Here is a 17699-nt window from a genome sequence, read left to right as displayed (position 1 = left end):
TTGTATACAGATACAAAGATGTGTCGAGAATGCAGGCTGCAGGCAGCCCTGCCTTGGTTCTTGCTCTCATACAAGTGAGGAGAAGAAGGGCCCGTTGTAGATTGGCACAGGTCCAGGAGGAGCAGCGGCCTGAGCAGCAAGATGGAGCAGAGCTCCAAGCAGTCCAAGATGCTCCTGAAGAGGGGTAAATGCAACGAAGGCCAGTGGCCGAACCATGGGTACATCGCAGGTGCTGCTCAAATATGAAAATGATTGAAAAACAATGCGGCAGGCATCTTCGCTTGTCCAGGGATGTGGTAGCTCATATTTGCCAACTTCACTATGAAGAACTGCGGCCACAAGGACTTGGAGGGCATCCCATGTCAGTGGCATTGAAGGTCACCACTGCACTGAACTTTTTTGCCAGCAGTTTCTTCCAGGGCTGCAGTGGGGATCTGTGTGGCATAAGGGAGATCACAGAGGGCCTGTTCACTCGAGCGCACCAGTATGTCCAGCTCCACATGGATGCTGAAATCCAAGCTGTGAGTGCTGTGGGATTTGCAATGATATCTGGTTTCCCACAAGTGCAGGGTGTCATCAACTGCACGCATGTGGCCTTGAGAGCTCCCTGGCAGCAGCCAGTGAGATTCATCAATCAAAAAGAATTTCACTCATTGAACGTCCAGCTAATTTGTGGTCACATAGGCAAATCCTGCATGCTTGTGCTAGGTACTCAGGGAGATCTACAACTCTTACATTTTGAGACATTAGCAGGTGCCACTCCTCTTTGAGGGACCTAGGTGATTAAAGGGCTGGCTCCTCAGGGACAAAGGATACCCCCAGAAGATGTGGCTGATGATGCCAGTTCATTGTTCATAGAATGCTGCAGAGGAGAGGTTACAGAGCTGCACGCCTGCACCAGGTCCTTGATAGAGCAGACTTAGGCCTCCTGAAGATGCATATCTGATGTTTGGGCCACTCACAACAGAGAGTGTCCAAGATCATTGTTGTCTACTGTGCCCTGCACAACTTAGTGCTGCAAAGGTGAGGTGCCTTCCCTGAGGGTTACATGGAGGAGCGAGATCTCTCCTCATACAAGGAGGACATTGAAGGGGATGGATCTGATGAGGGCCAGGATGTCGATGAGCCGTATAAAATGCTATAGTAGGGAAATGATGCGGCCAACATGCCTATGACAATCTGATAGCTACCAGATTCCAGGAGGAGTAATGTGCTGACATTTTCACAATTGTTGTTCTTGCCTTTGCTGGCTGGAAGGCCCTAGCACCTTTTTGCTGTCAGACATAATTTGTCTCAAAAGCCATGTTTTCTTAGAGCTCAATGAAATATCCATACTCACTGTCTGCCCTGATATTGGGTTGATCATTTGAAGGCGCTAAACCACGGTTAAATGCGTAGCCCTGGCGATATATGGCTGCTGTAGAACTCGAACAGCACTTCCTTCTCCCACGACCTTAGGCAACTTTAAATGAAATAGTGATTTCACTTATGCCCTCACCAAGTCCATGTGCACGGCAGCTTATGACTGGTTTGAACTCATATTTGGCTAGGGATACCCTGCTCCCAAAGTGGGACCGACCAGACTGATCACCCTTTCAGGCATAACCAAATGAATGGGTCAACAGCGTGTAGCAGCAAGAGAGCATCATATGTCCTCCTGCCACCACTCCTCAATGCAGATTTATGAGGCATGAACTTGCTCCAGCCTCATGATCACCTCTTCCACATCATAAACCCAGAATCATTGACATCTTTATCAAACAGTGAAGTTTCCAGGTTTCTTTGCAGTGCCCTCACTGAGAGTGCTTCACTTGGACTATGGGTTGATGAGATGCAACCACTCGGGACCCTGCAATTGTCAAAACCGTTAACAGTCTTTTTCCTAGATTGCATTAGGGTGAGACCGTGAGCCGTCATTTTGGACACACCAGCCAAGGTGGAAATGTTTCCTGCAGAGTCTTGAGAGAGCTGGCTATGCATCACATTGATAGGATCACGATACTCAAGACAGTACAGCACACAAGCCCATTCTAGTCTCTCTCTCCTAAGTCATCAAAAGCTATCCCTTCACCCAAGGACCACTGACACCCTTGATAAGGAGGCGAACAAGTCCAACAACTCTCCATGTGAGGCCTGGCAATGGCTTCACCTAGATACACACACACCTCTTAAAGTTCTACACTTAAACCCCTCTTGCAGACAAAGCTAATGTTCCCGTTGAATGCTTACTTGCCTTGTTCAGCTGCATGGCCACTGAAGTTAATAAATCACTGAGGAAGGACATTCAACATTGAAGATGTCCACCACATCTTCCTCCAGACAGTTAGGGTAGCCTCTGCATTTTGATTGTTACGATTACAGTGCCCAACAACCGTTTCTCACCTCTGAAAATGCATTCACAATGAACCTTGAGACACATATAGCTGATTTAAATCCCCATGAGTAATCGTGCCATCCACACACAACTGACATCAATGCAACAGCAGCAGGAAATGCAATGAATTTGATGAACACATCTCCACATCATGTTTAGCAGCGAAAATTGGCTGACAGGAGTATTGGCCAGACAGCATATTAACAAATGATGGCTGTTGCCTAACCTTGCACATGTGGGATTATAGACTACTCACTCTGGTGATAATGTGGGAGAACTGAATCAATAGATGTTCCTGATTGGACTCAATAGGGAGCCAACATTCTGGAGCCTTAACTGACTGCGAAGCTTTGAAGCAACTATTAGAAAAATGGAATTAATGAGACTTGCAAACAAATGTGGAGACCTGTGTCACCTGTGTGCAAATTTTTCTTAAGTTACTGCTACGTCTAGATGCAGCCCTGAGCGACACCTGCAGCTGAGGTGGAGGCAGCCTGCTAACTGCTATTACCCGGTGAATGAGATTACTTTGGCAGCCTCCTCTGGTGGCCCGTGGCCTGCTAAGGGTCTCCTGCCCATGTGCAGGTGCATACTTCTTGGCCTGGCCTTTTGGACATGATAAGGTCACTGGCAGAGGGGAGGTGGAGCAGCCTTGGAGTGACCTGGGTTGATACCCCCGGAGTGCCCGATGGCACCTCCCTGACTCCAGAAGAAGGGGCACCTGGAGGCAGGTTGCGATGCTCTGTCCCCCTCTCGCCTAGCCACTGTTGCACTGCACCCATGGCTAGAATGATGGAGTGCAGGTCCAAGTGCACATCCGGCAGAAACTGTGTATTCCCCTGGAGCTGGTTTTCCAAGGCGGCCGCCATCCTCCCTATGGAGACATCCATGGGCTCGCATGCCAGAGACATGACAGCAGACAGAAGATGGACAGGCGTCTCCAGCCTTTGGTCTGCCTCTGGCAATTCTTCCATTTGTTCCCCTGCCTGTTTCTGCATCCCCAATATGTTTCTTAGGACTGAGTTCAGAGGATTGTCATCTGAATCGGGCTCAGGAGGGGCCTGGTCTCCAGCAGTCTTCTGAGTGTCAGAGAACTCGGCTGTCATTGCCTCTGCCAGCTGTGGACCCGTGTCTGTGACATGCTCAACAGATTGTTAACCTGAGCCTGGTCTAGAACGAGGATTCAACAAGGTTCATGTATCTGCGCTGATGCGGTGCTGGTGAGCACCCTGACGGTGCATCCTCAGAAGATACTGAGGCTTCCCCCTCAGAGGTGGGCTGGGGGCTGGGGAAGCAATGTCTTCTGGTGAATGTCCACCCCTTTTCTTGCTGGTACCTGGAATAGAGAAAAGAGAGATTCAATGATTGACTAAGCAGGCTTAAACATCACAGTCAATGCGTGTGTATTGGAGCTGGAGAAAGGATGCAATCTCACTGGGTTCTTAGGGGAGTCCAGATTGGAGTCCCCTCACTTTCCATGCAGGCACAGTCATGTTCCTCTCCTGCAAGCTCTGCGACCTGCTCTTTGAAGCTGCTAAGGGGGTGACTTTCTGCTGTCCCCCTCACATCTTAGCTCGCTCGCACTTGTTATGCACAATCTTGTCCTGCAGAAAGACAGTGATTGATTGTGAGGCCATTGGGTGAATGAGCAGTTCAGAAGCATGAGTGCCTATTGTCACCGTTGAGGCCTCTCCAGTAAATGTTTAAGAAGCCATTTGTCCTGAAACTAATATAAGATAGGGAGCTTAAAGTGGCTGGCACACATTCAGTAATGATGTCCCATCTGCTGGTCGTGCATGACATCCCTGTGCACTCTAACCCATAGACTGCCTGACGCCCTTATGAGAGTGTGTGTTTGAAGTGAGTAGACAGTGCACTTACCCTGGTGGAGCACAGCAGATCATTCATCCTTTTCCTGCACTGCAAGACGGTTCTTTTTTGGACCTCACGGGCACTAACCATCCCAGTGACCTCATCCCAGGCTGCCGCAGTCAGATGGGAGCGCCTACCGCTGCCATCCCTGGGAAACAGTACCCCTTGCCTTTCCTGAAGGGGAATCTCCGGGAAGGTATCACTGAACCATGGGGTTCCTGCTTTGAACCCCGAGGACATTTTGGTTTAAACGCAATCTGGAGCTCCTGGTGTGCAATGAGTGAATAGATATCCGGGTGCCCCTTAAATATGGTGTCAGGACTGTTGGCCCCAGGAGGCAATGACCCGCATGCTTACGTAAATAATGAACTGAATAGCAGAAAGCCGCATGTGCTCAACCATCCCGCCACCCAGTGGTAATCACTCTGACTTCACCCCCTGCTACTGAGCTTAGACTTCAGAGTGCAAGACTCCACCCTACATATTTTCTACAGGATCTCATTATACAGTTCTAACTCTGTCATGGGAAGCTGTTGTGACATATAGGGCAGGATTTTGAGTTTGGCGTACAGGCGCGATTGGCAGGCCCGTGAGCGACTGGGAAACAGGCCGCCGCCCGTGATTGACCCCCCCTGACCATAATTTCACTTTGGCTAGCCAATTAACGGCCTTGGAGGAAGTTTCCTCAAAAAGGCAAAAGCCGCCTGGCCAATTCTCCCACCCACCAACTGGACAGGCAACGAAAAATCACTGTGGATTACTATGTCAGTGGGCCTCTTAATTGTCGGCGGGCGCACTGCCAACTGTTGCGTGCGCCCACCGACCGAAATGTCGCACAAGTGCGCGATGACGTCGGGATGCTCACCCAGCCTCATCACACACTATTTCACGCTCGAGCAGGTCAGGCACGCACCTGCACGCCGAGCGAAAAATCCTGCCCATAGAGGAGCAGCCCTAGTAAATGCCATATATGTGGCTGCGCTCTGTTATTAGGTAGGGTTGTTGTAAGGTTAACCGAGATATTGTGGAAATTAGAGCCTTATGGATTTTTGGTTGTGGTTTTAGGCTAGAACTGTTTGGATAGATTGTAAAATAATATTCTTTAAACAATGACCTAAGAATCTCACGAAGTCATCAGACTAAAAGTTATGCATTTTTTGATGTGTCCAGGAGCTGCATACTGAACTTGGTCTAGGCGATAAACCCATCTTCCGCCGCTCCATGGCTTATCGTTTTCCAAGTGATGAGCTGGCAACAAAATATTTGAGAAACGTACATAAGTATATTCCTGCTCCGGACCCTGAGGAGTTCAAGGTGCGTATCTAAATTTACAAAACTATATACTGTTTAAGTAAAGCAAAATAACCCCAAAAACAGAAGTATTTGCTGTTACAAGCTTTTTATGTTGCATAGATAGGCCACAGGTTGGGGGAAGAAATTATATTTTGACTCAATGATATGCACTTTTGAGCTTACAAAAGTTTTATTTACTTTGGAACAGGTTTATCTAGTGCATGGATACTACACCTTCTATCACTGCTTGCAGGACAATGAAAACGACATTGAATGGGGTGCTCCGTATCATTGTTTACAAATTGTTATCTCCTGGTTCAACAGTCAGGGGTACTTTGACAAACCTATACCTACAGTTGAGGAGTTGCAGGAAGTATGATAATACTTTTAAATCTATATCAATGTAATTTACACTTGTCTCGGCTTACTTGTGGGAATCCATGAGAAACACGATTTTCATTTTTTAAAAAGGTTTTATTTAGTCATCATACAACATAACACACTGGCAAATTCACTTTGAGAAAAATGTGGTTGCTGCATGATCAGATAATTTAAGCACTAGAGTATCCGATCAAATTAAATAACTAGCTTGATTTTCTGGATGTTTTAATTAAATTTGATAGAGAGATTTCATCAAGTAAAGAGACTGGTGCATGTACAGCCTTAGAAGCTTTCAAACTATTAGCATCACCATACACCTCCATTTTGTTATAAATGGAGGTAGATTCATGTTGGGATGAGGAGACAAACTGCGACTCAGGTGGGAAATAGGGTTGGAAGGGAGATTTGGATTGAGGAGTGTTCTTTGTGTGTCTGAGAGTTTTGGATTCAGGGGCAGTCAGGAAACTGGGGTACAGGGTGCGGACAGAGAGAGAGAAGGTAACAGAGCTGGTGGTCAGGGAGAGAGTGATGGGGTCCCTATCACTGGTTCGAGGTGGGGATTCAGGAGAGAAGGGGAATCTGGCTTAAAGGCGTTAGGAAATGGCTTGGCGTGGGTTCGGGAGGCTGCTTAGAGACTAGAAAATGGGCAAAAAGCACTATGGTGGCTGTGATACTGCCAGTGCAGATTAGGTGTAGGACCTCATGCCTAGAAATTGGCAAAAATGACACCAGTTGCATGCATAAAATACAGGAAAATCTAGTGCATCCACTGTTGGCCCAAGCCAAGTGCCAGGATGACCAATCAGACCCACCATGTAAATCAAAATGGAATCTCCCGATCTACAAATTGAAAAAATCAAATCAGTGCTCTGATTGTATCTTTAACATTCTAATTTATAAATACTTTCTTAAGGAATGAATAAAGTTCAAACCATGAATGTGTGATGCATGTTCTCTGCTAATTTTTGTTGTGTTTTGCAAGAAAACTTTATAAGCTGTTTTCATTTTGCATTTTCAGATGTTGACAAAAATTGATGAAGAATTTGTCAATGTGATGGGAGCAAGAGAATGGTTTACAGCAGAACAGATGACAGCACTATTAAAACTTTTTAATATTTCATCGACCAACACTGAAATCCGGTAAGAAAAATGTTTTGGTTTGTCTTTCGCTGTAAGCCAGAGTGCAAATGACTGAAAACAGTTGAAGCTTGAAGTGCATAGTTATCTGTTCCACCGCACCACAATCTCCACCATGGTAAGCAAGGAGACAGATCCCAAATCTACCCCAGGCAAAACAGGGATTTACCCCCATGCTGTCGGCACCCATCTTATTAACTGACCCCACCAAGGAGTTGCTGTGGAAACATGCATTTTTAAATGCACCTTGTAGTCTGAAGCTATGAATAGTGATGGTAGAGTCTCCAGTTTTCTTTCTATTACATGGCTGACTAGGAATCTCCTGCTCTTGATACCTGACATTCACGTATGTTGGAAGAATTTACAAGTTGGTACTCAACCTGTTTGGCCCCATAATGAAAGTTTCCTTGGCCATCAAGTCCTGGAGTAGGACTTGAACCCGAGCTTCTGGCTCAGAGGGAGAGATGCTACCCACTGCGCCACAAGACCTCCAGTTATATGGTATGAATATAGGTATACATATCTATTGTAAACTATAGAGAAACAATTTGTGCTCCATTTTGAGTATCCCTTCATTTTAGCTTGGATTTGACAAAGTCATATAAGCTTCAGCACAAAAGAAAACTATTTGAAAATGTGTGCCCATGCCAACTCTTCACCTAGAGCTGTCTTCTTTAATCCCATTTTCATGCCTCTTTTCATATTGCTGATTATATTCTCCCTTTGTGAATACTTGTCTACTTATAATCTCTGGTTGTAATGCCGCTTAAAGTGAAGTACTCCATGTTCTAATAATCCTCTATATGAAAAAATTCTCCTAATTTCCTTTTTGTTCTTACAGAGATATTCCTCCATTCCTGCCATCTCTTACCAACTTACTAACTTTTGGAAACTATCTTTTATTATTTACCTCTCAAAACCTTGCAGACTTTTGAAACTGTTACGATCCAGTTAGGGACCAGTAACTTTTTGTTTAACGTAGACAAAGTTTGAAATCCCAGTTACTTAGGCCTGAATTTTCCCGTTGGCGATTTGGGAGTGGGGCCTGCTCGCCGACAGGAAAATGACACGGGATGACGTCAGGAGGAACCCCCGACGTCATCCCGGTCCCTTTAAATTTTTAGGAAGGCGGGCGGATTGCGAAATCAACCCGCCGACCTGTCAATGGCCAATTGAGGCCATTGACAGGCTAATTAAGATAATTAAAGACCTGCCGGTCCAACCTTAAGGCTGGCAGGCAGGCCAGGAGCCCCAGCGGGCCTCTGATAAAACATGAAACCTCAACCTGGCGGGATGAGGTTTCATGTCTGTTTTTAAAAAGTCTAATAAAGATTATGTCCTTTTTATTACCATGTCCCATCTCGTGTGATATTGTCACATGAGGGGGACATGTTAATAATTTTTAAATTTTTCTACTTTTTGACTTTTCTTACCTGTCAGTAATCTCCCCGGGACAGGACTTTGCCTCAGGGAGCAGTGCGCTCTTTCGCACGCATGCACAAAAGAGCGCACTTTGACAGATGGGGAATCCCTCCCTCCCCCGCACAAGAAGCGCACTTCCTGTCTGGCAGGCCGCTGGGCGGGCCTTAATTGGCCCACCCACTCAAAATGGTGGCAGGCCCCGTTTCAGTGGCGGGGGTCGGCTGTCCGCCCGCCATCCGAGGACAAAATTCTGCCCTTACTAAGAGAATAAAGCTACAAGATTCTGTAGTTTTAAACAAACAAAATAAACTTTACTATACCAAGTCAGAAAAGTAAAACAATTTACAATATCTATCCTTTTCTTCATTCATGGGATGTCGGTATCGCTGGCTAGGCCAGCATATATTGCCCATCCCTTATTGCCCTTAAGAAGGTGGTGGTGCACTGCCTTCTTGAACTGCTGCAGTCTATATGGTATGGGTACACCCACAGTACTTTTAAGGAGGGAGTTCCAGAATTTTGACCCAGCAACAGTAAAGGAACACCAATGTATTTCCAAGTCAGGATACTGAATGGCTTGGAGGGGAACTTCCAGGTGGTGGTGTTCCCATGTGTCTGCTGCCCTTGTCCTTCTAGATGGTAATGGCCATGGGTTTGGAAGGGGCCTAAGGAGCCTTGATGAATTTCTGGAGTGTTTATGCCCTAACATAGAGAATTAACAAACAGAATTAACGTGCGATAAATAAGAATTAACAGGCAAAAGGTGGTCGTACACACCACACAATATTAAATTGCAGATGCAACTAAGACAGATTCCACTGATTTCTCAGCAAACCCACACAGGTGTCAATGACCACTGTGAGTCACAAAATCTCGTTAAACCTCTGTCTCCCTTATGACAGATTTGAACTCTTCACTTTCAAAGATCTAGCCTCTTAATTCTCTCAAATGCCACTCCAACTTAGACTGCTCCAATGACTGCTCACATTCCAGTGGTTCAACATCTTCTCCTGAGACTGAATTCCGCTGTATTCACAAGCTGCACTCCAGCTTCTAATTACCGGCACACTTCCAACTCTTTGGCAAATCACTAGCTTCACTAAATCACTGGCACCGCCCCTTGTTTCTCCAAACTTCAGCCCCCTGGCTACACCGAGCTACAAATGGCTCACAGGGCTTCTCTGAGTACTAATGGTCATCAACATGGAACCAATTACCTTCCACCACCACCTCAGCTCCCCAGGATTTCTTCTGAGCCCTAACTGCACCAAACACTTCCCAGGGCTTCTCTCTGAGCTGAAAAGCAAGCCCCTGTCCCAGCAAAAACACAGATAAATTAAAACCAGTAACCTTCTTAATCTCCACCCATCCCCATGGTGAAGTAGTCTTTCAGGGTTCAATGAATGCTTTTAAACTAATTTAGCTCTAACTTCCAAAAGAAAACATCTCTCTGGACTGCACACTTTATATGAACATATGAATTAGGAGCAGGAGTAGGCCACAGCACTTCTTTGCACGTCTCCAGGTCTCCAGTTAAGCAATCCTACCTGCTGCTATATGACTCCATCTCTTCTGTGCTGACTCTTTTAAACAAACATGGGTGACCTTCTGAACTGCCATTTCTTTTTAGGTGTTTTGGCAATCTCTAAAGCCCAGCATTTTAGTCACCTTACCTTCATAACAACAATCTTCCCAGAACTAAACATTACCTCGAAAATATTAACATGAACCATGAACACCTCCCCGCCAAAAAAAAATGAAAATGCATCACCAAAGTGATGTGTTTCTGTTTACCATTTAGAATATAACAACTTCTGACAATACTACTTTTAATTTACTACTTCTGCTATGGTACTATTAATTACTAATATTAACAATATTATTACTAATATTAATAATTAATATTACTTTAATTACTATTAATTTTAACAATATTACTTTTTAAAAGGCTCTTTTGAAAGTTTTCTTCTTACATCAATTATAGTCCAAAGGTCCATTTGCAAAAGAAGATTCTTCATTACTATACACAGGTGAATTTTCAAGCTCAGTCTTTAAATCTGTCTGTTCTGATTTCAGCTTTTTAAACTTATTGTCCACCATGCCTGTAGCTTTCTCATCTTTGAACTGCACAAAGAATGTCTCAGTTAAGTTTATAGTTAAATTAAATTGTCACCCTCTTTGTTAGCTGTAATCGTATCTTCATTTTAAGTTCATTTTCCAGACTCAAACATTTTAAATTCAGTTCTCTTTTCCAGATAACAGATTCAAAATGGCTTCTTTTTGTGCCAACATCTCATTCCCTCTTTGATCAAAATCTTCCTTAGCCACTTAAGAATATCCATTCAGACACTTTTTATGCTCAAGCAGAAAGGTTTGATGTGCTTGTTTATTCTGATCTTTAAACAATTTGTAATCTTTCAGTGTCTCTTGTTCACATTCAGATCAAATTTTATTTAATCCTTTATGAGCAATGTCAACAGCTTCCTCATTTTAGATAAAAACAAAAAGCTAAAAGCTTTTGAGTTCTGCCGAAGGGTCATGAAGACTCGAAACGTTAACTGATTTCTTCTCCACCGATGCTGCCAGACCTGCTGAGTTTTTCCAATTAATTCTGTTTTTGTTCCTCATTTTAGATCTTGAGTTTTCTTTTTAAGACTTTGAGTCTTTCCGCACAATACACACCTTACTTTATTTCAATCATTTTGAAGTTGCAATTGGTCTTTTGAACTCAGTTCAGTTGCCTGGATTTTTTCAGCGCTGTACCCTGTACCTCATAGACATAATTAATTCTTGTGCTATCTCAGTTCTGACAGGACCATTTAATTCAGTGCTAACTGTCATTAACCCTTTAGGGTCACTTGGACAGCTCAGTCCTTCCTGTGACAAAATTTGATTTGGAAATTCTGCAGACACTTGGTGCAGGCACTTATCCTGCATCTTCAAAGATTGCTGTATGTAACACCATGATCCTCCCTTCCTGCATCCCCATTAAAACTGCACCATGCAAAATGAATCACTTCACAATTTTCTGCATTGAACTTTGTCTGCCACCTCTCCGCCTGTTCCACAAATTTGTCTATGTCCTTTTGAAGTTCTACACTATCCTCCTCACAGTTCACAATGTTTACAAGTTTCAAATCATCCACAAATTTTGAAGTTGTGCTCTGTACACCGAGTTCTAGGTCATTAATATATATCAGGAAAAGCAATGGCCCCAACACTGACCGTCCTGGAACTCCACTGCAAAACCTTCCTCCAGTTCGAAAAACATCCATTAAACATCTTTGTTTCCTGTCGCCCAGCCAACGTTGTATCCATATTGCTACTGTCCTTTTTATTCCATGAGCTATAACTTTGCTCACAAGGCTGTTGTACGGCACTCTATCAAACGCCTTTTGAAAGTTCATGTACACCACATTCATAGCATTACCCTCATCAAACCTTCCTGCTCCCTCTGCAAAAAAGTCCAACAAGTTAGTTAAACAGGATTTGCCCTTAACAAATCCATTCTGGCTTTCCTTAAACAACCTGCATTTGCCCAAGTGATTATTAAATTTGTCCTGAATTATTGGTTCTGGAAGCTACCCCACCACTGAATTTAAGTTGACTGGCCTGTAGTTGTTGGGCTTATTTTTACACCCTTTTTTGAACACGAGTGTAACAGTGCAATTCTCTAGTCCTCTGGCACTGTCCCTGAGTTTAAGAAAGACTGGAAAATGATGGCGAGTGTCTGGTCCTGATACCTTATCACATTTAAGTACAGACAGCCTATCTAATACCTCCTCCTTATCAATCTTAAACCCTTCAAGTTTCTGAATTACCTCCCCTTTCACTATGACCTGTGCAGCATCTTCTTCTGTACCTTCTAAGCCAAAAACTTAGCCAAAGAGATAAGTTTTAAGGAGCATCTTAAAGGAGGAGAGGTAGAAAAACAGAGCTTAGACACTTAGAGACTGTCAATGGTATTTTTTCAAATACCTTTTGAAACTTATTATTGAATCTCTTTCCACCAGTCTTTCCTGTAGTACATTCCATAAAATTTTTTAAAAATGTGTAAACAAGTGTTTCCCCCTCTCCTTGCCTGCACATTTGTCCATTATCTTAAATCTCTGTTCCTTGTTTACTGACCATCCTGTCAGTGGCAATATTTTCTCCTCATTCACTCTATCAAAACTTCTCACAACTTTGAACACCTCTATTAAATCTTTCCAAATACTACCTTGATATTAAGGGCAGTCACTCTCACCTCGCCTCACTTCCTGAGTTCAGCTGTTTTGTCCATGTTCCACCAAGGCCGTGATGAGGTCAGGAGTTGAGTGTCCCTGGCGGATCCCAAACTGAGCATCAGTGAGCGGGTTATTGCTGAGTAAGCACTGCTTGATAGCATTATCGATAATGCCTTCCATCACTTGGCTGATGATCGAGAGCAGACTAATGGGGCAGCAATTGGCTGAGTTAGATTTGTCCTACAAGGTGTGAGGCACCCTCTCTGCAACTTTAAAAGAACCTGAAAAAAAATGAACATAGCTGCCTGGCCATGATTATAGAGGGGAAACTCATCCTCAGAGTGCCTGAGGTCACAGATGTAGCCAGTTGGTGGGCAGGGGTGGGGAATTCTCAGTGTATGTCTGTAGTGCTGGCCTCCAGGTCTGCTGGGAAGCCACCAGGACATAGCCAGCACATAGCTGCCATGCTGCTGATACTGCAGGGATCCCACAGGTGGATCGGAGTATTCCAGTCACCGTCTGATAATTGGCCTTTAATGTACCTCAAGTGGCTGCCAGACAGTTGTGGTCTGATAACCCTTCTGCCCTCTTTTCTGGCTCCCAGAAAATGTCTAGGGGTGGGATGGTGCTGGAAAACTGGCATGCCAACTGGTGGCACAAAATTACCCACCCGTCCACTTGCTTTCTTGCCCTCGTATTGGGGGGAAAATCCTGCCCCGGGTCTCAGACCTAAAACTTGGCTAGGATTGATCTAATTCAGAATTGGATATTTGTATAAATGATTTATGTGTTGGTTCAGTCTTAATTTGGAAACAATCGGTAATATTTGTTTAGTGAATGTCATAATGGTTGACTGAGATATATTGAAACTATGTAAGATTTTGGTCTGGGAGTCACAGACTATCCAAAAGGGGATTGAGCTCATAAGTGATTTCAAAACAGTTTATTAAGAAGGAACAGTTTAAATATGATGTATAAGCTAAATATACAGGGGAAAAAAAGGTCCTTTGGCAGATGGAAACAGTTTACTGGTCCTGGGGGATGAACAGATGGATGGTGCAGAGTGACTGCTGATCCCTGTAGCTGGTGGCAGCAGGTCCATTCTTATCTCAGCCTACTTGAGCTAACAAATTGTTAACAGGAACTCCCCGAGTCCTTGCTAACACTCCCATCTAAAGGAGACTGAATGATTCCCTTCCTGTTTATATACTTTGGGTGGAATTTAATGCCCTCCCCTGTGGTGAATTTGGAGGCAAGGGGCATTTAATGGGAAAGGAGAGTGGCAGGTGGCGAGCCCACCAATTTCCCACCTGTGCCTCAATTCAGTCCAGGCTTGTAATGCATCTGGGTGGGCTTGCTTGCGGGCTCCCAGAGGGGGCGCAGTGGGGGTTCCCTCGTCCAAAGGCACTCAGCGCCTAATGGAGGGACTCGGCATCAGGAAGTTGGGGGCCTGGGCCTGCTGAGAGCCCACACCTAACCCTTGCTGTCGAACCCCCTCGCTAAGACACCCACCCTGCGAACCGCAACCCCCCCCACCCCTCCCTCCCGGCCAGGCCGTCACTCACCTGCGCCTGGGTCTCACAGTGATCCTGGACCTCAGGTGGACGTAGTTCTGTTAGCAGCCACCACCTCCCTAGTGGCGATGTTGAGCAATAAAGAACAGCCGGCCTCAAATCGGCTGGCATCTCTTAGGAGGCTGGACTTTCACCCCGAGGGTCCTTGATCCCAGAGAAGGTCCGCCACTTCCCAGTTAGGCACCTGATATGACAGACTTTCCCGAAAAGAGGCAATGCAGGATTAAGTCATTCCCTAGATTATTGCTTGCTAGGATATCCCGTTTAACCTTTACTCAGTTGGATTACACATAGATCATTAGATTCCCGGCCTTATCAAGTTTAGGAATGTCTTGTTTTAGAACTTGTGTTAGAGTCATGGCAGAGATAATAGGCCTACACTGTCCTGTGTTTGTCAACCCAGGAAGCTTTCTGTATAAGAGAGAGGGAGCGTTATTTTTATTTTCTATAATAGTCAAAAAAACTTAAGATTTTTTTCAGGTTATTATACATTGATTTCTTACAATTAGTAGAGGAATATAATCCAAAATACCAACGTCAGGAAGATATAATCATTCTCATAATAATATTAGAATTTATTGTAAAATAGAGTAATAGTGGGATGTGCCTATGTGTCTATATGTGTGTGTGTGTGTGTATGTGTGATTTAATTAAATTAGTATGGGTGCTTTGATGTAAGAAGAGAAGTTAGGTTTGAGGTGTTAATTAGGTAAACATGGGGAAGTTTAGAAACATAGGTGTCAAAGGAACATTTGCATTTTAAAATAAACCGGACTAGATTGTTTACAAAGGAGGAGCAACATGTGTCACTTAGCCAGGTGAAGTTTAGGAATAGTGGCCAGATTCTTTGGGTCGGCGAGCGGGGACGGGCCCTGCTGGCCGTCGTGTAAAATGATGCGCGGTGACGTTGGGCGTGCGTCCTGACGTCACCGTGCATCATTCTGATCTTCAGTTCGGTGGGCGCGCACCAGAGTCAGCTGCATGCCCGCCGAACTGTCAAAGGCCTATCGAGGCCATTTAAATTCCAATTAAAATAATTCGCTGAACTGCCTGTCCAACCTTAAGGTTGGCGGGCAGGCAAAGAGCCCAGGCAGCCTTCGCATTATTCATGAAACCTCATCCACGGACGGGATGAGGCTTCATGAAGGTTTTAAAACATTAATAAAAAATCTTAATAAAATTCACGGACATGTCCCAGCTCATTTGACACTGTCCACATGAGGGGACATGTCTTAAAATTTTTTTTCCCTTTATTAAAATTTTAAAAAATCAAACGAATCTCCCTGGGGCACAGAGCTGCATGTGTGAAAGAGCACAGGCCCCGACTCAGCCTACTCCCCCCGCCTGCACAGGGAGCGCACAGCACTTCCGGGTGGTTTGTCATGCTGGGCGGGCCTTAATTGGCCCGCCCACATAAAATGGTGGCGCGTATCCGATCACCGGCGGCGACTGGCTGTGCGCCCACCCGCTCCTGCCCCCCCCCCCCCCCCCCCCCCCCACCGGATGGGAGAAAATTTTCCACAGTGAGTTTATTTTTCCCAAAGATTACTGGTAAAACTTAGTGCTCTGAGAAGTTTTTATTATCAGGAAGATAGGCCTGAACCTTCTGGGTGGCATGCAGGGGCAGGCCCCATTCGTCGACACATAAAATGACGCGCAGTGACGTTGAGCGTGTGTCCCGACGTCACCGCATGTCATTCCGATCTTCAGTTCGACTGGCGGGCACCGGAGTCGGCTGCACACTCGCCAAACTGTCAAAGGCCTGCTAAGGCCGTTAATACCCTAATTAAGCTGGCTGTCTGGGCTGCCCATCCAACCTTAAGGTTGGCGGCCAGCCGAAGAACCCAGGCGGCCTTCGCATTTAGCATGAAACCCCATCCACAGGTGGGATGAGATTTCATGAAGTGTTTATAAATTGAATAAAAAATGTTATTAAAATTCATTGACATATCCCAGCTCATGTGACTTTGTCACATGAGGGGACAGGTTCGAATAATTTTTCTTTTTCTTTATTTGAATTCTTCATAATCAAACTAACCTCCCTGAGGCAGCTCTGTGCCTCAAGGAGATTTCTCCGCTCTTTTGCATGCATGAGCGAAAGAGCGCAGGCTCCGACTCCCCCTCCTCCCCCTGCTCGCACAGGAAGCGCTCAGCACTTCCGGGTGCGTGTCACTCTGGGCAGGCCTTAATTGGCCCACCCATGCAAAATGGGTGCGCGCCCGCCTGCGCCCTCTCCCGCTCAGCTCCCCTGACGGAAAGAAAATTCTCCCCATAAAGTCCAAAGACATAGTGAAACAATGGGTATTTGCATTCAAAGAGGGAAATATGTATAAAGGAGAGAAGACTGTTTGTAAGGGAAGGCATTTTAAGATCTCACAAGTATGAAAAGCCTTCGGCATTTATGCCTTAAGTTGATGTCTTCAAAGGACTGACTTTAAGAAACCTCCCATTGAATTCAACTTGTTCAAGGTATCATGTTTCCTTGCCTGGGTCTTTTAAAATCTCTGGTCTTACTGTTGCCTTAACGAAAGTGTAACAGGGAGTTAGATTGGTTAGGGAAATTTAGAAGTTATGATAGCAGTAATTTGTAGATCTATGTATGCATTTAAAAATCATTTCTCTTATTAATAAAATAAGTAAAACCTATAAGACTTGGAGGTCTTATTACTACTGAATTGAAGGCATGCATCTTGAAATTTATACAAACTGCAAAACAAGTTGTGGCAGTTGTTTCAAGTTTCCCTTTGGGATTTGAACAAATCAGCATTTACCATTGGCTATGTCATAAACCAACATATTTATCATGAAACTGCGTAGGTTAGATATCTATCTCTTTACAAAGGGTGCAGAAGATCAAGGAGTTAAAAAAATTAAATGGAATATGAGTCCCCAACCTGTCCCATATTTGCCAGCAGTTTTATGGTGGTGGGCAGCATGCTGTGCAAGTGTCCCACTGTCATTAAGATATTTAAATAGGCTCCCACAGTCCAATTAGGAGCCTGATTTAAATTTAACAGTTGATGGCCAGGTTTTCCAGGGCTCATGAAACCCAAAAGTAAACGGGAGAAATGAGCTGCTGGCTCAGGAAGGTAGGAGCCTTTGGGGCTAGTATGGATAGAAGAGCCTTCAGCCTCTCCTCTGCCAATCATGGCCTCTCTCCCTCTCCTGCCGTGATTGATGACCTTAACTCTACAAACTCTGATCTCTCATTCTGTCCCTCCCAATAGGCGTTCTCTCCCTGCCCCCAGGCCAACATCTGTCTCTTCCTCCCCCCTGATTACTGCTCTCTTCCCCAAAAATAACAAAGATTATAGAAAGCAAATCCAATACTTTAATTTTTACAGGGCAAATATTGAGCAACCTGTGAATCTTACTGCTCACTTCGAAGAACAAGGAACTCCAATTGTGATTTGTAAGTTT

At 44.7% G+C, this 17699-nt stretch overlaps 1 protein-coding gene across 1 annotated transcript in view; it reads left to right on the top strand.

Moving 5' to 3' along the window:
• LOC144689947 (ufm1-specific protease 2-like) overlaps positions 1-17699 on the top strand; it is an 85545-nt gene that overhangs the window by 59020 nt on the left and 8826 nt on the right. The window contains exons 7-9 of the mRNA XM_078557472.1: positions 5417-5560; positions 5748-5912; positions 6939-7060. Of these exons, the coding sequence (XP_078413598.1) occupies positions 5417-5560; positions 5748-5912; positions 6939-7060 (431 nt within the window). The remainder of the gene's footprint in view (positions 1-5416; positions 5561-5747; positions 5913-6938; positions 7061-17699) is intronic.

The sequence above is a fragment of the Cetorhinus maximus genome, chromosome 2, assembly GCF_964194155.1.
Source record: "Cetorhinus maximus chromosome 2, sCetMax3.hap1.1, whole genome shotgun sequence".
Taxonomy (NCBI): Eukaryota; Metazoa; Chordata; class Chondrichthyes; order Lamniformes; family Cetorhinidae; genus Cetorhinus; species Cetorhinus maximus.
This window is presented reverse-complemented; position numbering and strand designations above follow the sequence as displayed.